This window comes from Clytia hemisphaerica, unplaced genomic scaffold (genome assembly GCF_902728285.1).
Source record: "Clytia hemisphaerica strain Z4C2 unplaced genomic scaffold, Clytia hemisphaerica genome assembly, whole genome shotgun sequence".
NCBI lineage: Eukaryota > Metazoa > Cnidaria > Hydrozoa > Leptothecata > Clytiidae > Clytia > Clytia hemisphaerica.
The window spans coordinates 307,835-330,770 of record NW_027103358.1 but is presented as its reverse complement, the minus strand read 5'-3'; the positions used below and the strand labels follow the sequence as shown (position 1 = coordinate 330,770).

At 35.2% G+C, this 22,936-nt stretch overlaps 2 protein-coding genes across 2 annotated transcripts in view; both read right to left on the bottom strand.

The window, feature by feature from the left end:
• The window catches only part of LOC136821251 (uncharacterized), a 42,041-nt gene extending 29,060 nt beyond the window's left edge, over positions 1-12,981 (bottom strand). Inside the window, exons 1-20 of the mRNA XM_067077483.1 lie at positions 12,812-12,981; positions 12,533-12,643; positions 11,807-12,043; positions 11,232-11,366; positions 10,652-10,990; positions 10,200-10,403; positions 9,556-9,807; positions 8,372-8,548; positions 7,826-8,104; positions 7,293-7,481; positions 5,536-5,682; positions 4,846-4,971; positions 4,204-4,359; positions 3,559-3,708; positions 3,158-3,295; positions 2,846-2,950; positions 2,318-2,617; positions 1,814-2,017; positions 1,298-1,456; positions 634-720 (exon numbers count right to left, since the gene is read on the bottom strand). Of these exons, the coding sequence (XP_066933584.1) occupies positions 634-720; positions 1,298-1,456; positions 1,814-2,017; positions 2,318-2,617; positions 2,846-2,950; positions 3,158-3,295; positions 3,559-3,708; positions 4,204-4,359; positions 4,846-4,971; positions 5,536-5,682; positions 7,293-7,481; positions 7,826-8,104; positions 8,372-8,548; positions 9,556-9,807; positions 10,200-10,403; positions 10,652-10,990; positions 11,232-11,366; positions 11,807-12,043; positions 12,533-12,596 (3,448 nt within the window). The 5' untranslated portion in view covers positions 12,597-12,643; positions 12,812-12,981. The remainder of the gene's footprint in view (positions 1-633; positions 721-1,297; positions 1,457-1,813; positions 2,018-2,317; positions 2,618-2,845; positions 2,951-3,157; positions 3,296-3,558; positions 3,709-4,203; positions 4,360-4,845; positions 4,972-5,535; positions 5,683-7,292; positions 7,482-7,825; positions 8,105-8,371; positions 8,549-9,555; positions 9,808-10,199; positions 10,404-10,651; positions 10,991-11,231; positions 11,367-11,806; positions 12,044-12,532; positions 12,644-12,811) is intronic.
• Positions 12,982-13,552: 571 nt separating this feature from the next.
• On the bottom strand, positions 13,553-20,967 carry LOC136821241 (leucine-rich repeat-containing protein 34-like). Its single transcript, XM_067077473.1, has 12 exons — positions 20,811-20,967; positions 20,563-20,650; positions 19,714-19,827; positions 19,382-19,465; positions 18,665-18,793; positions 17,865-17,960; positions 17,713-17,748; positions 17,088-17,206; positions 15,894-16,049; positions 15,478-15,604; positions 14,815-14,944; positions 13,553-13,953 (listed from the first exon to the last, which is right to left on the bottom strand). Exons 1-11 carry the CDS (start codon positions 20,924-20,926, stop codon positions 14,828-14,830), a joined length of 1,182 nt encoding a protein of 393 aa, XP_066933574.1. The 5' UTR covers positions 20,927-20,967; the 3' UTR covers positions 13,553-13,953; positions 14,815-14,827.
• Positions 20,968-22,936: the final 1,969 nt, after the last annotated feature.

The window sequence follows — 22,936 nt, the reverse complement described above, 5'->3', positions numbered from 1 at the left end:
AAAATATGTGAATGAAGCCCGGTTGAAAACTATAGAACTAAGACAGATGATGTTCTTTATCAAAAAAGGGGAGTGATTTTAAGGGCTTTTCAAGTTTTGACATTTAAAATTTCACTTTGAAAGTTTTGTTGTGCGAATATCACTAAATTTTAGGTAGGTGACTTGTAGAAATGTTATTGCTAAAAACTTGAAATGCCCTTATAGTTTCAAGTAATAAGGCGTTTTTTAATTGTTTTTCTTTAAATATTTCGGTTTTAAAACAAGAAAATCTAATTCTAATTGGATGCATGACTGGTGCAGGACATTTCAAGTTCAAAGCAATAAAAATATAACTTTTAAAATAAAATCTCTCTCAAAAAATAAAGTGATGAATGAATATACACTAAAATGTCAAAAATATGAAAAGCCCTTTTCAAAATCACTTGATTTGTTTGGCTTTCAAGTGTTTTGGTTGCCAGTATTTCGGTAAATTTGAATTGAGCCCTGAAACAGGTTTATCTTCTTTAATCTTAGGCGACGAAGCTGGGTTTTTATTTTCAGGCCCCTTGTACTCCTCAAAAGGCCCTGGGTCTGTTTCTTTCCCTGGTAATTGGGTTGAATTACTGTTGATTGAATATTCTTGAAGAATATTACTTGGTGGTAAGGGTGTGGTTGTGATGTTTCGTTCGCATCCCTCGCATGGAGGACACACGCCCAGTAATGGTGATGGACAAACTTTGCCTACAAAGTGAAGAAAATAAATAAAAGTTATATCTCTGTAGTCTCAATAACACGAGAGGAAATGATACCAGTAGAAATATCTTCTACAATTTGGACGAATTTCTAAGTATTTCCAGACGCATGGTTCGACACTAGTGATAAACATAACGGCTAAACGCACGTTTTTTATAAAATTAAAAACATCCGAAATTTTTGAAACCTTCAGACGTTCTCAACTTTTCTGGTTTAAGCCTTAAAATGTTCTTATTTTCACCATTTTGTTAAGTATTTTTGTCCATTTTCCTAAGAAAACAGGTGGTTTAGGGTCTGCAATAAGCCATAAAATGTTCTTAACTTGTTCTTAATATTTTGGCTACCGAAGCCTTATGTTCCTCTATAGTTTGTTCTTATAAAAAATGTGTATTTTTAGAGAGAGGAAAGACTGTTCTAAAAATTTAAATGATAGTCTTACGAGCATAGGGTTTTGTCACCAGGTTTCGAATTTTTTATAGAAAAAAGTTTTAAAATTTTGGTATATTCATACAAAAACTTGAAAAGGGAATGACATTTTGATAAGGGCGTGGTAAATAGTACGTACCTCCCTCGTCTTTACAATTGTCAGCAATCACGAGAATTTGTTCGATGGTCAATGAGCAGTTGTAGACATAAAATTCATCGATCAATCCTTTGAATTTGTTTTCGTACACTGGAGGGAACAATGCAGCAAACATGTTCCACGGTAACAACTCAGACGCATCTGAAAGAAAGAAAGAGTTTGTTCAGTAGAAGATACTAGCCGCTCCCCTGAGGAGAGCCTGTGGAAAATTCCAAAGTCGGAGGTTTGGCCAAAAAAATTTCCTTATTTTTGATATATTATAATAATGATAATTGTGTAAGACATTGTAAATTTTATTGTTTTATTTTTTGTTTTTTTTGTAGTACATGTTGTGAATCGATCAGAATACTCGAAAAATTGACTTGTATTTAACAATTGGGAATCCCCCGCCTCTCGGAAAGTGCTCTTGACGTTCTCATCAAACGTGTAGAAGTCAGTATTTAAAAATAAAGAAAGAAGTCTGGAATGAAAACATAAACAAATTAAAAGAATGCTCACTTTGGATATTAGAAGCCACTCCCATTTCTTTAGCATTAATGAAAACTTTCGCTTCCTGGGTGGTCGAATTGTAAGTGGCTGCAATGTGGACCCACTCATCGGCCGCTATGACTGCGTCAGTGACCACAGTGAAATTGTTTTGACCTGATAAATCGTTATATAACCATCGCACTTTACCAGCTTCGAGATCGAGTTGCAGGTTTGCTATAAGAATAGAATGAGAGATCAGTGAGCATTAAAAGTTTCAAAGACAATTTTGCAGTGAAAGTGAAAAAAGACATTAAAATGATCAATACCGGGTATAACTGTATGATTTTGATTACCTTCTTACCTTAATTGCGATCCCTCACATCGGCTCTTATTACGCCAGCGACGAATAAATAAGGCTAATGACGGCCGGTGTAAACAGGGCCGGTAAGGTATACTAAAACGTTTAAAAATTATCCAAGATCGCTGTAAATCTGGGACAATTCACATGGAATAAAGAAAGTTTCATAAAATTACCTCCTTTGCTACCGATGGCTTTACTTGTAAAAATCGATTGTTTATGCATCAAATCTGTTGGATGTACCCACATTGCGATCGTTGCACCTTTATCGGGACTGTTGGTAAACCCAGGGCCAGCATAATATAAATCACCATCTGAGTGGATGGAAGCGGCGTTTTTACAAGAATAGTTAGCAGGTAAGAATTTGACGTTTCCGTTATACGTGAAGTCGTTGCCGTAAGGGCCTTCATCATAAACCAGTTTCTTGATTGTGTCAACAACATCGAAACTGAGATAAGCTACCAAACATTCTTCGACTAAAAAGAGGATAGAGAAATAAATCAATTGATGGTCAGTTTATGGGGACCGAAGACCTCAAAACATTCCAAGATAGCGGCAAAAATTCTGGATGTTCATTTGCGATTATTCTTCCAAGAAGTCAGCATAACTGGAAACATCCTTGTCGAAAATATCGTCTTGATCGATCAAATTTTAAAACGTAATACTAAAAAGACAGAAGAGTGAATAGAAGAGGGCACACTTACAAGGAATAACTGAACCGGATGGAGTAGTGGTCGGTACTGATGTTGTCGTGGTGATGGGAGTTGTGGTGATGGGAATCGTGGCTGTAGTTGGTGGCCCTGGTGTTCCTAAAATACGGGAGAAAAAAATGATAAGGATTCACTAAATAGTTCATGAAAATGATACATTAGTTTCGGTGCTGATACGACCTGGCAGATTTCTCTCATATCAAATAAATTCACAATTTGTAGCTATTCCCAAACAAACTGGCAATCTAAAGCTTAAGGTAATATTTTTGTAGCCTTAATATAACATAATTTGAACAGAAAGCTTACCAGGGCATGGGTTAGTATTACATGGTCGCGTTTGCATTTCATCAAACTCCAATGTATGATTCTTGCAATGGCGGTAACGAGATTGCATTCCATTACACGTGGCACTGCATTGTCCCCAGTCCACCCAATCACCACATTCTATGACGGATAAAAAGGGTTGGAAATAGACAATGATGATTTAGTCAAACATGTTGAAATACTACTAATACAAGAGGTCGGTGTTTAAAACTCTTATACAATAAACACCAAGACGATATCTAGCTTGACGATCATTTGAAAACATCATCTTTTCAAATTGCACGTACAACAATGTTTCATTCGGGCATAATTGTACATTTTACATACTTCAAGCTCAATGTACTTTTATCAAAAAGAAACCTTTTTTAAGTTTTTATTCCTACCATAGCCGGTTTCGTTGGCGCTTGGACAAGGTGTTTCATTGCAAGGGAGTTTGTCTTCTACAATACTTCCACCACAAGTCCGCCATCTTGTTTTCATCCCTCCTCCACACGTCTTCGAACAATCAGAAAAAGCTGACCAATCACCACATTCTAGAGAATGAAAATAAGAGAGGGAATGAAAAGGTTCTAGCCTGGTACAAATGACTGTGAAATTCAAATGAAATACAGCTCACTTCCTCTAAATCGATTTTTCAAAGGACAAAACTTTCTTCGAATAGATTCATATTGCAGAAAATCTTTTATAAGATTTTCGAGTAGTGGCTCATGCGACCGTAGGGTAGTGGTAGAGTATCCGGCTACGGTGCGCAAAGTTGTGGGTTCAACCCCCAGCCGGGTCATATCAAAGATTACCAAAATGGTACTTGATGCCTCTCCGCTTGATGCTCAGCAATTAAGAGAAGGGTCAAGGGTAAGTGGAGCAATCCAGGGAGAAAGAGTGGCGCCCTCCCCTACCTCCGGGTAGATAGCTATCGAAAAAGGAGCCTTCGGGTTGCCTCCGAATGCGGTCGCAGACTTACTACTTAGTGGCTTTAGAAACACCCGAGTAATAAAGTTGAAATTCTAATCCGGAAGAGTTGATCATACCTTCTGTGCAAGGTTGCGTGTTACAAGTTCTGTTCTCTTGTTCTTTGGTCATGAGTGCTCCTTTGAAGCAATCTCTCGTTCGGTATTGGATACCAGCGTCACATGTTTTTGTACATTCAGACCAATCAGTCCATTCTGAAGCACGCTCACATTCATCTATAGAAGAGAAATTAATAGATATCAAACTTCGTCAAATTTTAAATCTCCCAGAAAATATATTCTTCTCTTAAAATAAGACTTTTTGGGTGCCTCCGGGTGCTTCAGCTCTTTCTTAACGGACGATTTTCCGAAAGTTTTTTACCCATGACAAGAACGAGAAGTTGTTTGCGTAATAGAGATGCGTGCTTAAAATCTCATTTGATATTCGTCCCAAAACTGGATGAAAAAGATCAGCGGTTCGCCAACCTGAGTAGATTTTTTTTACGGAGCCATGGCCTTTATAGTGAATAGGTGCCAGCGCAGAGTAATCAGAGTCTGCTTGGAGATTATAATAGAGACGGCTTCAAATAAAGGGCTGTCAAAGATCGTAGCAATGTTCACAATAGTTTAATATCCAGAAATTCATTGCCGCTGACGAGCGATGAATAAGACACAGTCAATTGTAAGTATTTATTATATCAGGAGGGGAATGTAAAAACATACCTTGACAAGGCCTGGATTCGATGTATGGAATAGTAATATTGTAACCGAGATCTTCCCATGTTCCAGTGCGATTTCTCCATTGTTTACCGTTCAAACATTCGCTCCATTGCGACCACTCGGTGTAATCTGTAGAGAGGTTGGAATAGACACTTTCTTGAAGATATTGCTTTTAATTATATACAAAGCAGGTACGCCCCTAATGCTGACAAAGCAGAAACTTTTAGAAAATTAGAAATAAGTCGCTTCATTTCCGATCCCATGCATAAATTCCTTGGAATCGAGACTTTCTTTAAAAAACCCAGGATACAGTAGACGCTCGCTAATTCGAACTTTTATTATTCGAATTTTTCTATAATTCGAACTAATCCTCCGTTCCCGTCAAGGGGAGACCCTCTTAATATACTCTCTATAATTCGAATCTCTCTGAATTCCGAACAAATTAGATTTCTCGTTCGAGTTCGAACAAGCGAGAGTTAACTGTACGCACGACAAACACAAGAACACAACATACTCAATTTGGTTACCACAACTGCAAACCTTTACATCTCAAAAGCTAAGCCTTCGCTAAAGTTTACTCGAACCTAGTTTGAAAGGGTTAGAGTGAAATTGGATCACACATGAAAGTAATCATATTGAATAGTTTTTTGATAAATGTTAAGCAGTAGAAGAATTCATTATCCTTTCACTCACCGATTGGACATGGTTGCATTCCGCATAAATGTTTCTCATTTTCTTGAATCACTGACCCGTCCGAAATTGTACAATTACGTGTCCGAAATTGTTCACCCCCTCCACACGTTTTACTGCATGGTCCGAATTTCGGCCAAGGGTCACATACTAGAAAAGAAGAAGAAATATTTCAAGATGCAAAATATTTTAATGGGTTACTTTTATATTAACTTTTCCCTCATGCAAAATTTCTTTAAATCTTTAAAACATTCTCCCTAGTCTACCTATACTGAACTTTACTTAAATCTACTTAAATTGTCAATAGACTTTTAACAGATAGACTTTTTGCACAGTCAACATTGTGTACAGGGATACTTTAGCAATTCATGCGATTATCGGTAATCCATTTCAAATTCATGCTTTTACCGGTTAAATCCATATTATTGTAGGGGACAATATCATATCATGCATATACCATAAATTACAGTTCATGCATTTTTCGAGCTTGACATTAAAAGATTATACTTTTACAAACTGGTCATCCATTTTATTAGGGGAGATCATTTCTGAAATCGCGATGTTAAAACAATCGTCATCGAGTCACGAAGCATGCATTCAGGTGTCGCACTTTTACCTATTGGAAAATCTTAAACACAGCATTGTTAAGTCCCGAATCCGCATGTATGTGAACAAGGCGTGAAATCTGATCATGGTTCACAAACCATTTTGAGTTCTAAACTCGTTCTAAAGTCTACATCGAATAGATCTAAGACTACTTCATACCAGTGATTGCAGGCGACGGCGTTGTTGATATAGTATTGTTAAAATGAAGAGCTGGAGTTGATTTCAATGGAAATTCCGATGTTTCGGCTAACGACGAAGATGTTGAAGGTTTACGAGAAGTGACAGTTGCTGTTGCGACAGAAGGACACGGTGGTTGAACACATGGGCAACCAGTCGCCCCTACACTGCAGGGACAACATAGAACAGGTGTAGTGGAGGTTGTCAGAGTTACAGGTGTCGTGTCAGTGATTTTCAGTGTTGGAATGTATTTATCAAATGTCGAATTCGATAATTTGAGGAGAGTTTTAGAGTTGGTTTCTTCGATAGATGTTTCAAATAAGACTGCATTCTCCATAGTGAGGTTGGATTGTTGAATTGAAAGCGAATTAACGTCAGAGTTTTTCATTTTGTTCAACGAAGATGTGGTTTTGTGATCATCCGACACCGAATTCGCATTTACCATACGAAATTTGAGATTTGTTTTTCGAACGTTTGATTCAACTAAAACTGTTTTTACGATATTTAGTTTTGGCTCCATTTCAGAAAGAGTTTTTAGGTCCGAGCCTTTATTTGCATCCAAGACTGCAGAACGGCACGGTGGTTCAACGCATGGGCATTCAGTAGTGTTGCCAACACAAGGACAACATACAACAGGAATGGGAAGCTTTGAGACTGTTGTTGTTGATGATGGGAATGGAGTTAATCCAATACTTTGTACTAAAATATGATTTTGAGAACTGAAGAAAAGTGAATAGAAAGCACTAATCTATATCTAAAATTATATTTCTAGATCTACCCATCTAAAATCTAAATCGGTAAAATCTAAAACTACACATCTACGATTCCAAAACAATCCATCATTTCATACAAAGGTACGCTTCCATATCTTAATTTGATCGATGTATTTTTTAATGCACGACTTCATACACAAACAATGACAGAACATGGCGGTTGAATAATGAAGACTCCGGTGTAGAATAAACTAAAGAGCATACCCATTCCAGATGGTGTGGTTGTAGGAACAACAGAAGGACATGGCGGTTGAACACAGGGGCAATCAGTTGCTCCCCCACTACACGGACAACATAAAACGGGCGTTGGGGCGGGTGTTGTCATATTAGTGGGCGGACAGGGTGGAGGTTGACATTGACACTCGAAATATCCACCAGCACATGGGCAACATACTAAAAAAGAAGAGAAAGAAAATTCAGCCAAAATCCGCCAAATTTTTTTGTAATTAATGTAACAAAAAGCACTTTATTTTAAAAAGATTCTCGAGAAAATACAGAAAAATAGTAGGGTAATAATGGGGGGGGGGAGGGGTGATCGAGATAAAATAACAATTAGAGGCTAGAAATTTCAATTATGCCATTTGATTCATAAATAAACTGTCACGACTAAATACAAACCGATTCCAGAAAGTTGAAAACTATAAAAATTTATTGATCCCCGTTACGAGAGGTCGAATACAGGTTAACTTAGCACTTGAGATCAATATGCTTCGAAGGGAAATACTTTTCTTACACACCTTGAGGAGTTGTAGTCTGTGTTTGTGGTGCTTGTGTAGTTTGTGTTTGCATGGTAACAGTAGTTGGTACAGAAGTCGTTATGGGAGCAAGTGTGACCATGGTTTCAGTAGGAGTACCACATTCACCCCATTGTGCATCTTTGTCGAAATCGTCCGTGGTTGCACACCATGTTTTGTTATTTGAACTTGGTAAACAATCGTAGATAGGAGTGTTTTGATACTTGAATGGGAATTTACAACAACCTCCTGATGTTGTGGGTTGTTTACATTTGCTGCTTTCTGAAGACAAGAATGAATTCAAAATTAATCTCTTCACCAGGCTTCAAAGATTTCTTCTATCAAAAGATTTCGTTTTACCCAATAAGGGAAGGCGAAAGCCAAATCATCCCCGATCAAGCATAATAGAGCTTCCTTCAGCCATTGTTAAAAGAAACGATGGTAATAAAGATATAAAAAGGATTTATCTGTCCCCAAATTATGTTTTCACCAAAAAAGAGTAGGTTTAAACGAATATATTCGTTGACAGATATAGATAATAATTCAAACCTTTCGCAATTGTAGGTGTTAGTGCAGACGTAAGTGACACTGGTGGAGGTGTGGTGATAACAGCTCCTTTAGGTGGTTGAAGAGCTTCCATGCAAGTTTGAGGACAAGTCAATTGCATGAAAGGAGTATTGCATGTTTCTTTCGGATACAATTTACATTGAGGATCTTCAACAACTTCTAAAAAATAAAGGAAATAAACATTTCTTATTAGCTTCATCCATGGAATTATTATAGACACTGGAAAAACAACTAGCTGATTTTTGCCAATTTCTCATGTACAAGCCTTGTCCGCAGTAATGACATTATTGTTAACCCTCCTTCCACCATTAAATGATTTTTCGTAGCATTTTAACTGCATTTCTCATCAAAATACACTTATCAAATTCCCAAATGAGACTTTAAGTTCTCCTCCGAGATTCAAACTCATCTAGTTAATTAATTATACGTCGTTATGACGTTTTAAATTTCGAGAAAGATGCAAAGAAATGCTATGTATAAGAAATTGAATATTGACACCAGAATATTCTAAACTTCAACCTCAAAAAATCCACCGTGCTACCACGTGCCACCAAAAGATTTTCATACCACAGCGGAGCTATGAGACTCACGTCTAATATATGTCAATCTCAGCTCTTCTCGGAGAAATATTGGAAAGATATTCCCAATTCAAAATTTCGTGTCATTATTAGCATTCTGTTTGATTTTACTCGTCTGATGATTTTTTCTCACACCAGATTTCATAAATGTATTCAATTGGTATTCTAGCATTTATTTTCAAACTTTTGGCCAGCAAAAGTACAAATAGAAAAAGTTAAAGAACTTTTTAGAAATAAGAGTATTAATCATTTTTCAAAATCAGAGTCCTCCGAGCCGCCATGACAGTTGTCCTTTGCGGACAAAGCCTGTACATTGATTGTTTTCTGAAACAATAGAAAGACAATAATTCGCTCTCCACCGTTTACTTCGATGTTTATCCAGAGTCTCTATAATAAATCCATGCTTCAACCATATGAGCCTAGCTAGCGGTGAATTATACCACTAAATTTTTAAACGCGCTGTCTTTGACTTCTATTATTTAGATCAAGCTTTCTAATTCTAAGACATTGCCTTTAATGGTCAAGCCACTGTATTACGTGTTGTGATGTCTAATATTTTGAAAACGAGATTAGAAACTATCGACATACTTTGTTGATCATCCACAGAATTGGAGAGGGTAGTTTTTGCCGGCGAAAATGTTGCAGAGCTGGGTGCAACGGGCGTTGCTGGTGACATTGTTGCAGCAGTGGGTGCAACGGGCGTTGCCGGTGACAATGTTGCAGCAGTGGGAGCAACGGGCGTTGCTGGTGACATTGTTGCAGCAGTGGGCGCAACGGGCGTTGGACATGGTGGAGGAACACAAGGACATTGTGTGGCTGGCATCGCACATGGACAACATACTATAACGAGAAGGAAATTATATGAATCATTAAACGAGTAACCCAATAGAAAGTATTTTTGATAATTTGATAACTTATTGATTGTATGATGTTCCTTTAAGGATATCTATTAACATCAAAGTGGTTACCTGGTTGGTAACCAAGCACCTTTAAAGCAAGTAAGTTTCCGACCACAGTTGTTGAGGGCAATCCGAAAGCTCCTTTTTCTCTATGTAGCTGTCTACCCGAAGATAGGGGAGTGTGCCATTCTGTTCCCTGGATTTCTACATTCAAGAACCTTTAAGATTCTGATACATCTCACCCAGGGATAATAAAAACAAAGTTTGAACTAATTAACAATATTTATGGATGAAACAAAAGTCGATCACTGTTTTTTACAAACATAAAATTACCTTGTGGTGCGTTAGTAGGCACCTGTGTGGTGGTCGCTGGTGTAATCGTCGTTGTCGCTGGTGTAATCATCGTTGTTGCTGGTTTTGGTGAAGGTGTTTGCGTGTGACCACGACACATATCTGGGCAATGTTTTTGCATCCATTTCTGGTGACAGATTTGTGTGGTGTAATTTTTGCAACGAGCATCGTCCACCAAGTAAACCCCTCAAAGGGAAAGAATGAAAAAAAGCTCAAGATCGGTCTATGCTTACGGTCACTGTTGTAACATCTTTCTAAGCGGTATTGGTATCGCATGATTCTAAGTGATATTGGTTTTGCGTGATACCTTGCTAGGATATCATCTTTAACGGTAAAACTTAAGACAATTACAACAAAAGGGTCGAATTAAATACTTGTTAACTGTAAAAATTCAAAAGACAATAGCCTACTTAAATCCTTCTATATTATGTTACCTCTTTGAGGAGTTGTTGCATTTTTTGTTTGGTTATTAGGTGACATATCATTGAACCCTCCCATCAAGGCTTTACCAAGCGCCAACAAACCCATTGTGAAATTACCCAAAGTTGGGCCACTGCTGTTAATGGCAGGCGATTGGTTGTTGTTTGTATTGCTGACAGGTGATTGGTTGTTGCTGCTTGTTAGAAGTGTTGGTGTATCCTGGTTTCCACCGACTTGACCAACAGTAAGTGGTTGGTTTCTATCTGGTTGTTCAGATGGAATTCGAAGTAGTGGTTCAGGAGGTACTGGAGCTCTTGGTGGATATTGTGGGTTGGGCGAAGTTTGTGATCGGTCTAGAAGTAAAACAATTCAATAATTGATAAAAACAATCTGAGTCGCGTTTTGACTAAATCAGAGCGTCTTTAGAGTTTCTTTATACGCTTTTGGAACACAGTTAAACATAAAATAAAACGAATGAGATTTACAACAATATTCCAAGTTTATAGCAGACTGAAGAACACTTATGAGGAATTCTAGTGTATTGTGAAGTTTAAAAAATATTCAGACTATATCAAGAGTGTACAAGGAAAATACCTTTGTCAGGAGGGCCATACACGTGGGTCCCATTTTCCGTAATATAAGGGGGATAACGACTGACTCCATAATGACTTGGTTCATTATCTTTATGATAAATGATCGCGTTGTCTGTCAAGTGTTTGTGTTCTCCAGCTGCGAAAAAAACAAAAAATGAATCTTGAAAAATCTCTTAACCAAAATCTTTCTTAACCATTTATTTCTCCGAAATACGTATTGTAATAACAAGTAATGGTAACAGGAACAATTTTACTGTAATAGCACCAAACCGACTCATTGTAAGATGACTAAATGCCAGAAACCACTATATTGGATATGGGGATGGAGGATAATGTATTTCATCTTTCAAGAGTTTACAAACTCAAACGTTCGATTTACGTAAGGAATTGCCTCTAAATAATGGTAGTAATTAAGTAGCTTAAAACAAAACATGAAAAACTTCCATAGTGTTTTTAGAATCTTGCAACCAATCAGCTGTTGGGTCTGTGGAAGACATTGCAATGGTGCATATCATGAATATCATGAATAGCCCTAAATATCCCCTTCATAGATGAGGAAGAAACTACTTCGCTTACAAGGATGAGGGTCGTCAGAGGGTATTTGTTGTTTCTGATCAGTCGTACCAATCAATGAAGCATCTTGTGGGTCGGTTATATCGACGTCACTCCAATCGACTTCATTAGTGATTGCCTGGTTACTACTACTGCTACCGATTAAATTAGCCTGTGAATATCCTTCAATAGCTGGTCCATCTGTACCGACGTTTGATTCGTAGATTCGGAAATTGATTTGGTTGTCTTTACTTTCACAAACTATGGAAAGAAAACATCTTAAATTTATAGTTTTCCATTACTGGAACGCCATAGGCTACTGAACTTTTATAAACCCTAGACTTAGTTTTATACTGCCATCATTGGTGGGAGTTTTTTGAAAGTGGCACCAGTAAACATACGCTACATCACAGGTGTGCGAGAAAATGTCAATCTAGCCCTCTCGATGCATTACACTGGAGTAGTGCGACCATTAGTGTGAGATAGAGATTTTGCTTGGTTGAGATTGGCAAACTGTCTCCAGGGTCTATAGAAAGCTCAGTGGACAGATGAGGAGGAATATTCTTAATAAATTGGTCTATTACAAACATATGGATTTAAGTAAATATCTCTATAGTTAGGGACTAAAAATTATATCTTTCTTCGATCCAACTTAATTTAAATTAATATAAGAAAATCCAAATTTCGTTTGGCTTTTTAATAAAATCTGTTGGATATTTGACTAAAATATAATCTAGAAGGGGAACTTACTGCGGAAGCTTTGAAGAAACGCGAATGTGACCATGATAATGGATAACAACGTGTTTTTATCCATCGTTAATGTCTGTTTTGATTTGCTAGTTGCTTTGTCCCTTCAGTTATCTAAAGTCAGAAAGAATATTTTAGTAGAAACGTATTATGAGAATTATTATATTACCAGTGTAAAAATTTGGAAATCAAAAAGCAGTCTACAATCACTATTATCAGCTGCGACTCTCTAACAAGAAATTGCCAATGGACAATGAAAATGAACATTCTTTCGATACGTACCAGAAGGGTGTTGATTAACGATCTTCTGCTCTAATATAACTCCATCATTTCAAAATAATACCAAATCACAAAAACAAACCAAAAAAAAATCCTGATTTAAAACTTAGTGTATCAAATTATGAAATCGCGAAAAAAAACGTAACCACAGAAATAAGGAAATGCAGCAAACTAGATGAAAATTTTGAGAGGTTTATTGGTAACAATTTTGGTTGAACCGGCCTACCGTCTGTGGAGATGAAAAGATCAATCGTCTCTTTTGATGTATGCTATATGCTCCTCAATTCACCTGCACATAATATTCCACTGTAAAAACTATACTGAATGAATAAGAAAATCTTATGTACCATGCTCAATAAACAAAAGGAACAGTGTTTGTCTTAAGTTAACAAATTCTTTTAATTTGTTTCACAATTTTGGAACAAAAAAATTATATTTTATTAGCCGCCCTGATATTCGAATACAGGGTAAATATTTTTTGGTCTCGAAACAATTTGTTAAATTTTTTTTTAACTAAACGCGTTAAATTGTAATAAGGAAAGAAAGAGACACGCGATTTGAACGTTTGAATTATTTAAAAGATTCGTAAATTTTAGAAGTAAGATACAAGATTTGCGAGTGAAAACAATCGCAGTCGAAGAAGAAAAAATCCAAATCCATCTCCCACGTATGTTCTTCTTTAAGGAAATTTCCAAGAAAAATTATACAGAATAAGAGTACAAAGAAATTGAAACAGTACTACTACTTGTTTGTGTTTTACTTTATTCAAACGTTTATAGCTCGACAGTCTTGCTATAGACGTATGAAATTTTAAGGATAAAATAAAATCGGTATAAATTAGTGTTAATTTCTCTTATGTACATTTTAACAAAAAAATATTTTCCTATAAACGTTAAATTTAATCAAAATAATAACAAACCATACATAATGAATTATGATACACTTAAAAATTTATGTACATTATTTATCTAAACCCAATAAGCATTTGTTGGAATAAATATATGAAGAAAAATGTTCCGAATTCATACCTATCAAAGCGCACCTCTCCCAGCTAAAAAAATATTTGAAGAATATGTACTCATCAACCTTCAAGTCACACCATCTTTGATTTGTTCTCTTTGATTCATGAATATGCTTAGAGCAATCTAGGAAAATTAAAAACATAAATTATTGCCATTAAATCAGACTGAATAACGCTCAATGATAAACAAACAAGATATACAAGAGCCAAGTAAAATTTAAAAGCTTTCTTAAAAGTAAATGACTTAAAATCATTTCTCTTGTAAATTTGAACAAGTGCAGAAGCACGAAACTTTAAGTCGTGTACTTTTATTGAAAGAAAACTATATCAATTAATAGTAAAATTATAAAAATGACTAAAAGTTTCATGGTTTCATAGACAGCGAATGAATAGTTTGGTGATAATATCTAAAGCGATTTAGGGAGGCCCCCTCATTTTTTACGCTGTGAAAGGAGGATCTTACCTATTTTACCACTTTGCCTTGTAGTGATTCTTAGACTCAATGTTTCTCTAGCTCTAATTTAGACGGCCCACTTTTCGCCCTGTCTATTCTTTTTGTGGACAGAAAGTTGGCTATCTTGAGTCAATATGTTGCCCTCTTTTCACGTCAATGCAATGACTTACTTCTTTTTCAAGCAAAAAATGAATAGCTTTCTGCCAAATTTTTGACTTCTTTAACAAGTAAAATATAGACAAGGCAGAAAGTTGGTCCTCAAAACTAGAGCTAAAGAAGAATTGAGGTGAGGGCTAGTTTTCAATGCTCTAATGGGTTCATAAGTTCTTAACATTTAATGACAGCTCCTTTGATTACAAACATTCATTTGATTGTAAGCAATAAAATGAGCATACTATCATCAAAATTCCCTAACATATACCCAAAGCTGTGAAATAACATAGGCGTACCTTACAGCTAAATAAAGATCGTCTAGCACGTCAAACATTTGAAAACACCGCCAAAAGTGAAATCACCCACGAATTTACTCACCCACAATCAATCATCAATAAGGACAAGCAACTTGAGCTAGACGAGGAACACCATCCACTACATATGATTTGATATCTGTATCGTTTGGCGCAAGTCGTGGAATGACACCTGTCAGCAACCCTCGAAAGGCCTGGTAACGAAAATATATTTAAATTTTACAAGGTTATTTTTGGCTCGTCTTACCTAACTACTAAAGTCTGTCTCAATAATCTGCAGCAGAGACCAAAAAGACTACAACTTTTGATAGAATTCGAATTAAATAGCGTTACAATGATCGTTGTTCCTTGATAAGATAATCATGAGTGGAATATTATCAACAGAAAAAAAACTCTAAATCTTGATCATAGTATTATTCTACAAGAAGTTTTATTTTTTGATTCTTATTTTCCAATCTTTTTCGAATTTTCTTCTATTTGTTGATCTTCTTCTTTTGAATGCCTTTTCAACTGAGAACCAAGTCAGCAAATCAACGTCTTATAAAAATTTCAGCAAGTTAACTAATGAAAGATATTGAAAATAAATTATGACTGTTCCAGCATTAAAAGACATCGATACTACTTTTTGATAAATAACTATCAATGTTATACAGGCTAGGGGAGGTGAATTTTGAACCTGTTGAAGTCAACTTTGACAAGGAGGGTAAGGGGAATGAAGAATTCTTACCTGACAGGCTGGTGTATCAAGTTCGTTTCCCCAAACATAAAGTTGTGTTAGTGTCGTGTTAAGAGTTAAGGATTTGGCAAGCGCACATAAACCTTTTCCTGTCAAAGAATTGTTTCGAATGACCAATCTATGATAGAACGGATATAATGCAATGTTATGATCGAAATTTAAGCTAGGTAACTTCGACAAAGACTTCTTTTTTAGCTCCTTCTATCTAAAGTCTATAATAAGATCGAAAGGGGGTTCGGGTGGGTCCTCTTTTACGGGCGATTTGAACATAAATGTATAGATGACAAAAAAAAAAGTTTTCAAAAAAATCCAGCCTGATGAAAACTAATAATAAAACTTATCGGTCGACTTTATTGGACATAAACAGACACAGATGAAGTGTAAAATGTCAAAACAAAGTTTCATACGTTTCAAGGTTGATATTGCCGCGAGAAAGGGCATTACTAAGGACGATTGCACCATCATCTTCAGCTCGATTATAGCCAACATTCAGTATACGCAACGGTGGATTGCTCTTCAAATACTTCGCAAGACTTTCCATGCCATCCCGTGATAATTGATTGCTAGAATAAACCGATCGTAAAATTTTGAAAATTAATTCAAACACAAGAGAAAGTTTTTGGAAAAAAAAACTTACCACTTTTCCAATCTTTCGCACTTTTACATCTTTCCTAACCAAAACTAAATGTTTATAAAAATGAGGGATTTTCCATGGTTGCAACAAGGTAGCACGAAATAGAAAATATTTCCATAACTTTTTTCAAGTAAAGGTGACCTTGGAAAATTGTAATTTATGCCCGCTATATAATTTATTCTTTCATGAAATCGAAAGTGAAAGTTCTTTATTCAATTGCTATTAGAGGATGATACGCATGATTCACATCTTCACAACTTTCAAGGAACCTCTTTTGAGGTGGGAAGAATAGTAAGATATTTTACAACTTTTGTGGTTTTTACAACTTTTTTAGATCAAAACTTTGACTTTTTGATGGGAAAAGTGGGAGAATTAGCAAATTTATGTACCAAAACTTTCTCCTGACAGTAAATATGGGAAAGAATACGATTAAACATCCAATGATCAGTGGAGAACGTTCTAGCCAGTTGGAGGAGGGGGATGAAATGAAGAAAGAAATTTTGTTGTTGACAATACTTGAAGAGAAATCCATTTCTCTTCTTTTAAAGAATTTTAAGAATCACTTAAAAATTCAAGGCTCAAAAATTTCAATCACCACAGTCTCACTTCGATTTATGTAATTATCAAAAAATGGTTTATGTCGATGTAAATAATTTTTATCGCTTTTAATGGTTGAAAGTCTTAAAAGATCAAGTAGAGATTTTTTAATTGGCCCGAATTTTAGTGTTTGGTATGGTATGGTGCTCATATCGACTTTTCAATGAACAATGGGTCTTTGGCAAGGACACTCACATGGTCTTTCATATATCGAGGGATGACAAGCTCCCTTTTATTGAGAAATTCGAATTCCGGACAGTATATTGTAAGACTTTTCAGTTGAGGGGTCCAATACTTGGGCCTAACTCCAATAAAAGAATGGTAATTTCGAGAGGGAGAATTGACTATACAGGTATGTTTTCTGACTTACCAGCTGACATCGAGATGCAGTAATGTCATATTATCCATGACGTGATTAACGATTTGTTCAACACCAAAATTAACCATTCCATGATTACGAAGATGAATTTCTTTGATACTTCTATTGACCTGGAGAGAAAGCAAAAAAGTGGGTGTTATAAAGAAATCGTATATCTTTTTTATCCTTTGGTGATAGATACTTTATTTTGTATAAAAGTACTTTAAAATCAATTCAAGAATCACATATTTTTAATTCTGCAGGTGGTCTAATGCTATTATTTAGTAAAATAATCTTCTCGAGCTGGGATAAATTATGATAATGGATCAAAACAAAACGTTACAAAGCACATTTGGCAGTATGCGTTGATATGCTTTTTATCAATCGAATGTGAAGAGGGCAGATAGGGAATTATATCCCGACTCCTAACGGCTCTTGGCCAATCAAATCGCTGGAATCTTTACTGATGCGGGATAAAGCGGCTAATCTTGAGAGGAAAACTTACTGGAAATGTGTTTTGAGAAAAAATAATTTCAATTCTTAACTAATTGCAACGTTTTCGAATCAGGGATCGGCGAAACTTCTTTTCAGAATTAGCTTTATAATACATTTTAAAATGAAAAATATATGTACCAACCTCAAGCAGCCTTGCGAAATGTATTGTCGTGTCTTCCTACAAAAAAAAGGATAAATTGTGCTGGTTGTGATGCAGTGAAGTAAAGAATATTGTGTTATCTTTTTCTATGCAAAGGATCAATCAAAACTTGTTGTTTATGTAGCAAATTGAACCTGCTTTGAATGAAGAAGTGGTCTGCCAATCACCAATTTCTTCAGATGACAATTTGATTTCAAAACAGTTGCCAATGCTATCAAAGATTGCGTGTCCTGCAGAAAATGAAATGGTTGTTTGTGGTAAATAATAATAAAAATGTTGTAGATCACCAATTGAAAAATACTAAGCTACGGAATTAGCTTAAAAGCTTTGAAGATATTAAATTTGAAGATATGAGGGCAAAATATTTAAGGCAAACTAGGGCAACAAAATTAATATCTACAATTATAAGTTAGATCAAGGTCTTGACTTGATTGACTGTACTTGAAATCCAGTTTGTATTTCGACGTTTATCTATCCGACTTTATTAGTGTACAAAATTCGTTGACAAAAGGAATAGTACACAAGTGAAGAAATATTTTGGCGAATGTTTTTGGCGACAAATTTTCTAAACGATAAGGTTTAAAGCTGCTTTGGTCGTTAAATAAACTATAAGATAACGTTTTGAGTCATTTGAAATACAGGGTGTTTCACTAAAAAAAGTATACTCTATACTTCAAAGTAAAATTGACAGAGTATCTAGTAACTCAACTTTTTTCACTAAAAAAGCATTTGAAGGTCTATTTCCCTGGTTTTACAATGAAGAAAAAGCAAAATAAAAAAAAGTTTTCATTGTTCAAAAAACTGAAATTGAGCTTTTAGATTTTCTATCAATTCACTTTACTGTTTGAGAAACAGCCTGTATGCCGAATGATGAAATGAACTTTCTCGATGATTCTGTTGAATTGTTATTAATCGAAAATAATATGAAAATTACTTGTTCAGTATTGGTAATGTCCAGCTCTTCTAACGTTGTGTTGACTTGTAAAGCACCAGCAATAGCTAATCCACCAACACGGCCAAATTTGTTGCCATCCATTTTCAAGCAGGTTAGAGTTTCATTCATCTAAAAAGAAGAGCGTTTTGATGAGAAGGCAATTATAATAAAGTCTTGAATCCCTTACTTTAGCCTATCAAATTTGAGCAAAAATTATTTTTCAGACCTTTTACACAAAAGGTCTGAGAAATAAGTTAGATATCAACATTATCTACCTCCTTATCTTCCTCGTCTAAATTTCCCAACTTTTGTAGATCCCAAGTTAAGGGGGTTTTTGAAGTCAAAAACTTGTATAATTTTATCACTTGCGAAAGTGGTAGGAAGCATATGACTGTTCGGCAGAAATATAAGAAAGTCAATGTCACTGAACTTTACTAGCTAGCGTCATGATGGACGTCCTAATGGACATGAAAGAAAAAAAGATAATCTAAAAGATTAGGTGCCTTCATTAGACAATATATTTGATATTTGTTTAGAAATTCAAATTTAGAATATTCAATCCATTGCTGCCTCTATCACTCATTTGCTGATGTAGTTAGAGAAATCAGCGTCCAACCCCAGCTGCTGGGAACAACGGACGTTAAACCGTGCAGTAAGTAAGTAAGTATCTGATTAATACAAGGAGGAACGAAGTATTCTAAATCAGAGAGAAGTTACCTGAATTCCTTTAGCGATAACGGTGGCACCAGACACCCCAATATCGTTGTAGCTTAAAATCAATGTTTCCAAGCTTGGTGTTTCCTACAAAAAATATATTTAGTAGAATAATTTACCAAATTATAGCTTGGAATGTTTTAGATAACTTTTCAATAAAAAAAAGTTCAAGAGTGACTCTCAAAGTTCTTATCAACGCTTTTAGAGAGTCTTTGACTAAAAGTTGAGAGTATTCTGGGTTTCTTGGGTGTAGAAACTATGAGTATGAGCGCTCTACATACAAGCAAAAACTCAATATAACGAAAAGAACCATGAACGAAAAATGATTTTTGTACCTCTAATAATTTTCCAATTAGTTTAGCTCCCTCATCAGTAATCAAGTTGTATCCAAGATCAATTCCAACAAGGTAAGTGTTTCCTGTGAATAACATAGAAAATATCTCAAGCTCCTAAAAAATAGAAGAATGTAAAACAAAATGGTAAGAATGACAGTTGAGTGGGAAAGTTCTAAAGACATTACAATGCCATATATCAAGAGATACTTTTGAGGAAATTTGAAGATTTGTTGAAGTTAAAAATGCATGTACTCTCGGGTGCCTTAAACGTACAGACCAAAATAAACGTACAGGGGGGGGAATAAAACTGGAATTAATAAACGTACAGGCGAGAAATCAGAGCTAAAATAAATAAACGTACAGGCTAAAATAAACGTACCAAAAAAAATCTACCAATTTTTCAAAAAGTTCAAATCAAACGCTCGAATATAACAAACTCGAAGTTTGTGTTTATGTGATTGCTGTGTTTTGTTTTTCTGCTTGGCTTTTTAAATTTTATGTCTATTGGTTTGTTGGTTCTTTTTCGCATAAAATTAAAATTCTCATTTCTTGACAGAATGTTTGATTGGTTTGATTTAGAAAAATTCAAAAAAAATGGAAAAAAACGTATAATTATAAAAATATTAGTGCCTTTTTATGTTTCATCTTTATTTTATTTAGTATTTTCAACACTTTTTCTCCTTGAGGTCAGATCTCTGTTTCTCGTGCAACATTCGAAATCTCCCACATTAGGCACCCGAGAGTACCCTTTTTTATTGCAGACCATTTAGTTTTTCAAAATATCAATAATCTGAAAAACTTTAAAAGGACATCTTGGGAGATTAGCAAAGCCTCTTCTAAATATCTTACATTGTCATCAATTCTTCTCCGATACATTTCATTTTGATCATTCCGTTTGTTACCATGAAGTCTCATGATATGTGGTGATGGCTCACCGCTACAAAAAGAAACACACAACTGACCAAGTGTTAAAAGGAAGAATTTTCATTTCAGACAAAAAATTGATTTTAGGCAATCATTTCCGTCAGATTCTTTAAAATTTTGCTGAATTTTGAGATAATTTTTGAATTTTAAACACAACCTGTAAAAATACTTACTGTTCATTTAGTTCTTCCATTCGATTTATAAGGAACATAACTTCATTGTTAATGTCAACTCCCTTCTCCATACATACTTTAATATATGCTTCTCTGGTGTCTTGTGCTGTTGCCATCTTGCCAGAAATAATTTTGTTGTTTTTTTTTGGGTATTTTTTTCTCTATAAAAAAAAATTTTTTTATAGTAAAATACAATAAGAAATCAGAAAAAATCTTTTTGCCTTTTCAAAGAATTTTAATAAGGTACAAGCTGAGTGAATTTGGGCTACATGTATAGCCAGGTCCGGTCAAACGAGCAGCCATGAGTGTCTATGAGCAGTCAGGTCAATTTGAAATCAGATTTTTTAGAAGGACTGAAGGCCGACCCAAAACAAAAATTTAACCACTACTAGAGCTGCTCATAATACCATACAAAATTGGTCCGATTTTCAAGTACTTTAAATTGCTTGAGCAGGCCTGGCCATGAACAATACCTTGCGCGTGCCAAAATAGCACCCCATAAAAAAATCTGTCATAGATTATGGCATGCTATTAGCCCTTGCAAAAGGGATTTTGTACATTCTTGTATTATTTAAGGAGTGCTATTTTAGCACTCGCAAACCATTGTGTGCAATAGCACGCCATATACGGCCAGGCCTGCTTGAGAAGTCAGTTTTGTGCTTTTATGAAAATGTTTGATACAGCAATATGTGAGATTTACAAACTTTATTAAGTTCATTCTTGGATGAAAGTATTCAATATTATATTCAAAGAAGAAATCATTATCTTTCATTAAATCGAAACTGATAATAAAAAACATAAGTCTGAAATAATAACAGAACATGACGTGTCATTTTTATAATAAATTTAATTATTTACAAAAAAATAAATAAAAAATATTACTGCTTTACTTTGGGGAATAAAAATAAGTCGAAGTAAAGTGAGTTTTTATAATAGTATCTGATTTTGAAATCAAAATGTACGAGAAAGGCTAACAATTAAAATAATTTGAAGTTCTTGAAAGTTTTCGAAAATCGCAACGAAATTTGGAATTTTAAAGTAATAAGAATAATTCCTTTGAACTGATTATGACCAAACTCACAGTTAAAAATTCCAACCTCTATGACACATAAATCTAATCAATATCAATCCCTTGTATCAAGTGTTAAAACAGATCTATCAAATATTCCTAACTCAAAAAGAGTTTTTTTAAGTTCATTCAATTCAATTTTCGGTACTTGATTCAAATATAGGACAAATTTTGACAACGGTAATGCTACCTTCATTTCCTTTGAAAGGTATTTTAAAACAGTCTCTAATGTGTCGGTTGATTTAAATGTATATTGTATTTTGGAGCCTTTTGGCAATCTGATCATTAATTCGATATTATAACATTGGTGTTTGCTAATGTAATACTGTGCTTGATGAGAAGCAGCACGCTGAATTGAAGATGTGCCGGGTGCTTCAGGCATTATATCGTCCATACCAAGCTTCATCCTTTTGATTGTTTTCAGTAGGTTATCATCACCATTCGGTGGATATTGTTTCTCTGCACTCTTAGGTAAACTACGCTTTCCATTTAGATGTTGTTTTTCTTCATGGGCAGCACCAATGGCTGGTAAAGGCGCATAATGTGAGAAAGAACCTTCTCTATGTGGAGGCTCAGCCTTTTTCTTTGAGGTTGCACGTTTCTTCATCTCGTTTGAAGGTTCTCTCCACGAATCAAATGACCTTGAATCAGATTTTTGAGGATCTTTTAATGCTTTACCTGTGCTAGGGAATTTGATCTTTGACTCATGAGCCAATGGTTTTGGTTTCTTTGAACCCGATGGAGGGTGGGGCAGCATAAAGTAATTTATTAAATCTAACGATCACTAAAAATTTAAATGTAAACAGTAACTTATCATTAGAGAAATTGTTAGCAAAAATTTACACGGAAAAAAGTTCTTCTTACTATTTCTTCATTAGCTGACTCTCTCTATTTATTTACAATACAATGGCTTCTTGAATTTTATTCACGGCGATCTGTAATCGGATTTATCGGATTTAAAAATTGCCCTTTTTTGGCCGTAAAGAAAAATTTACAATATTTAACGACAGGATCCTTTTCTTATCCAATCGGGAAGATAAAAACGAATAATCAGTGA

Coding starts and splice junctions, on each gene's coding strand:
- LOC136821241 (XM_067077473.1), bottom strand. CDS start 20,926: ATGGCAACAGCACAAGACACCAGAGAAGCATATATTAAAGTATGTATG. Junction 19,466..19,713: donor TAATTGGAAAATTATTAGAG/GTACAAAAATCA, acceptor TATTTTTTGTAG/GAAACACCAAGCTTGGAAAC. Junction 17,749..17,864: donor CACTTCTTCATTCAAAGCAG/GTTCAATTTGCT, acceptor TTTTTTTTGTAG/GAAGACACGACAATACATTT.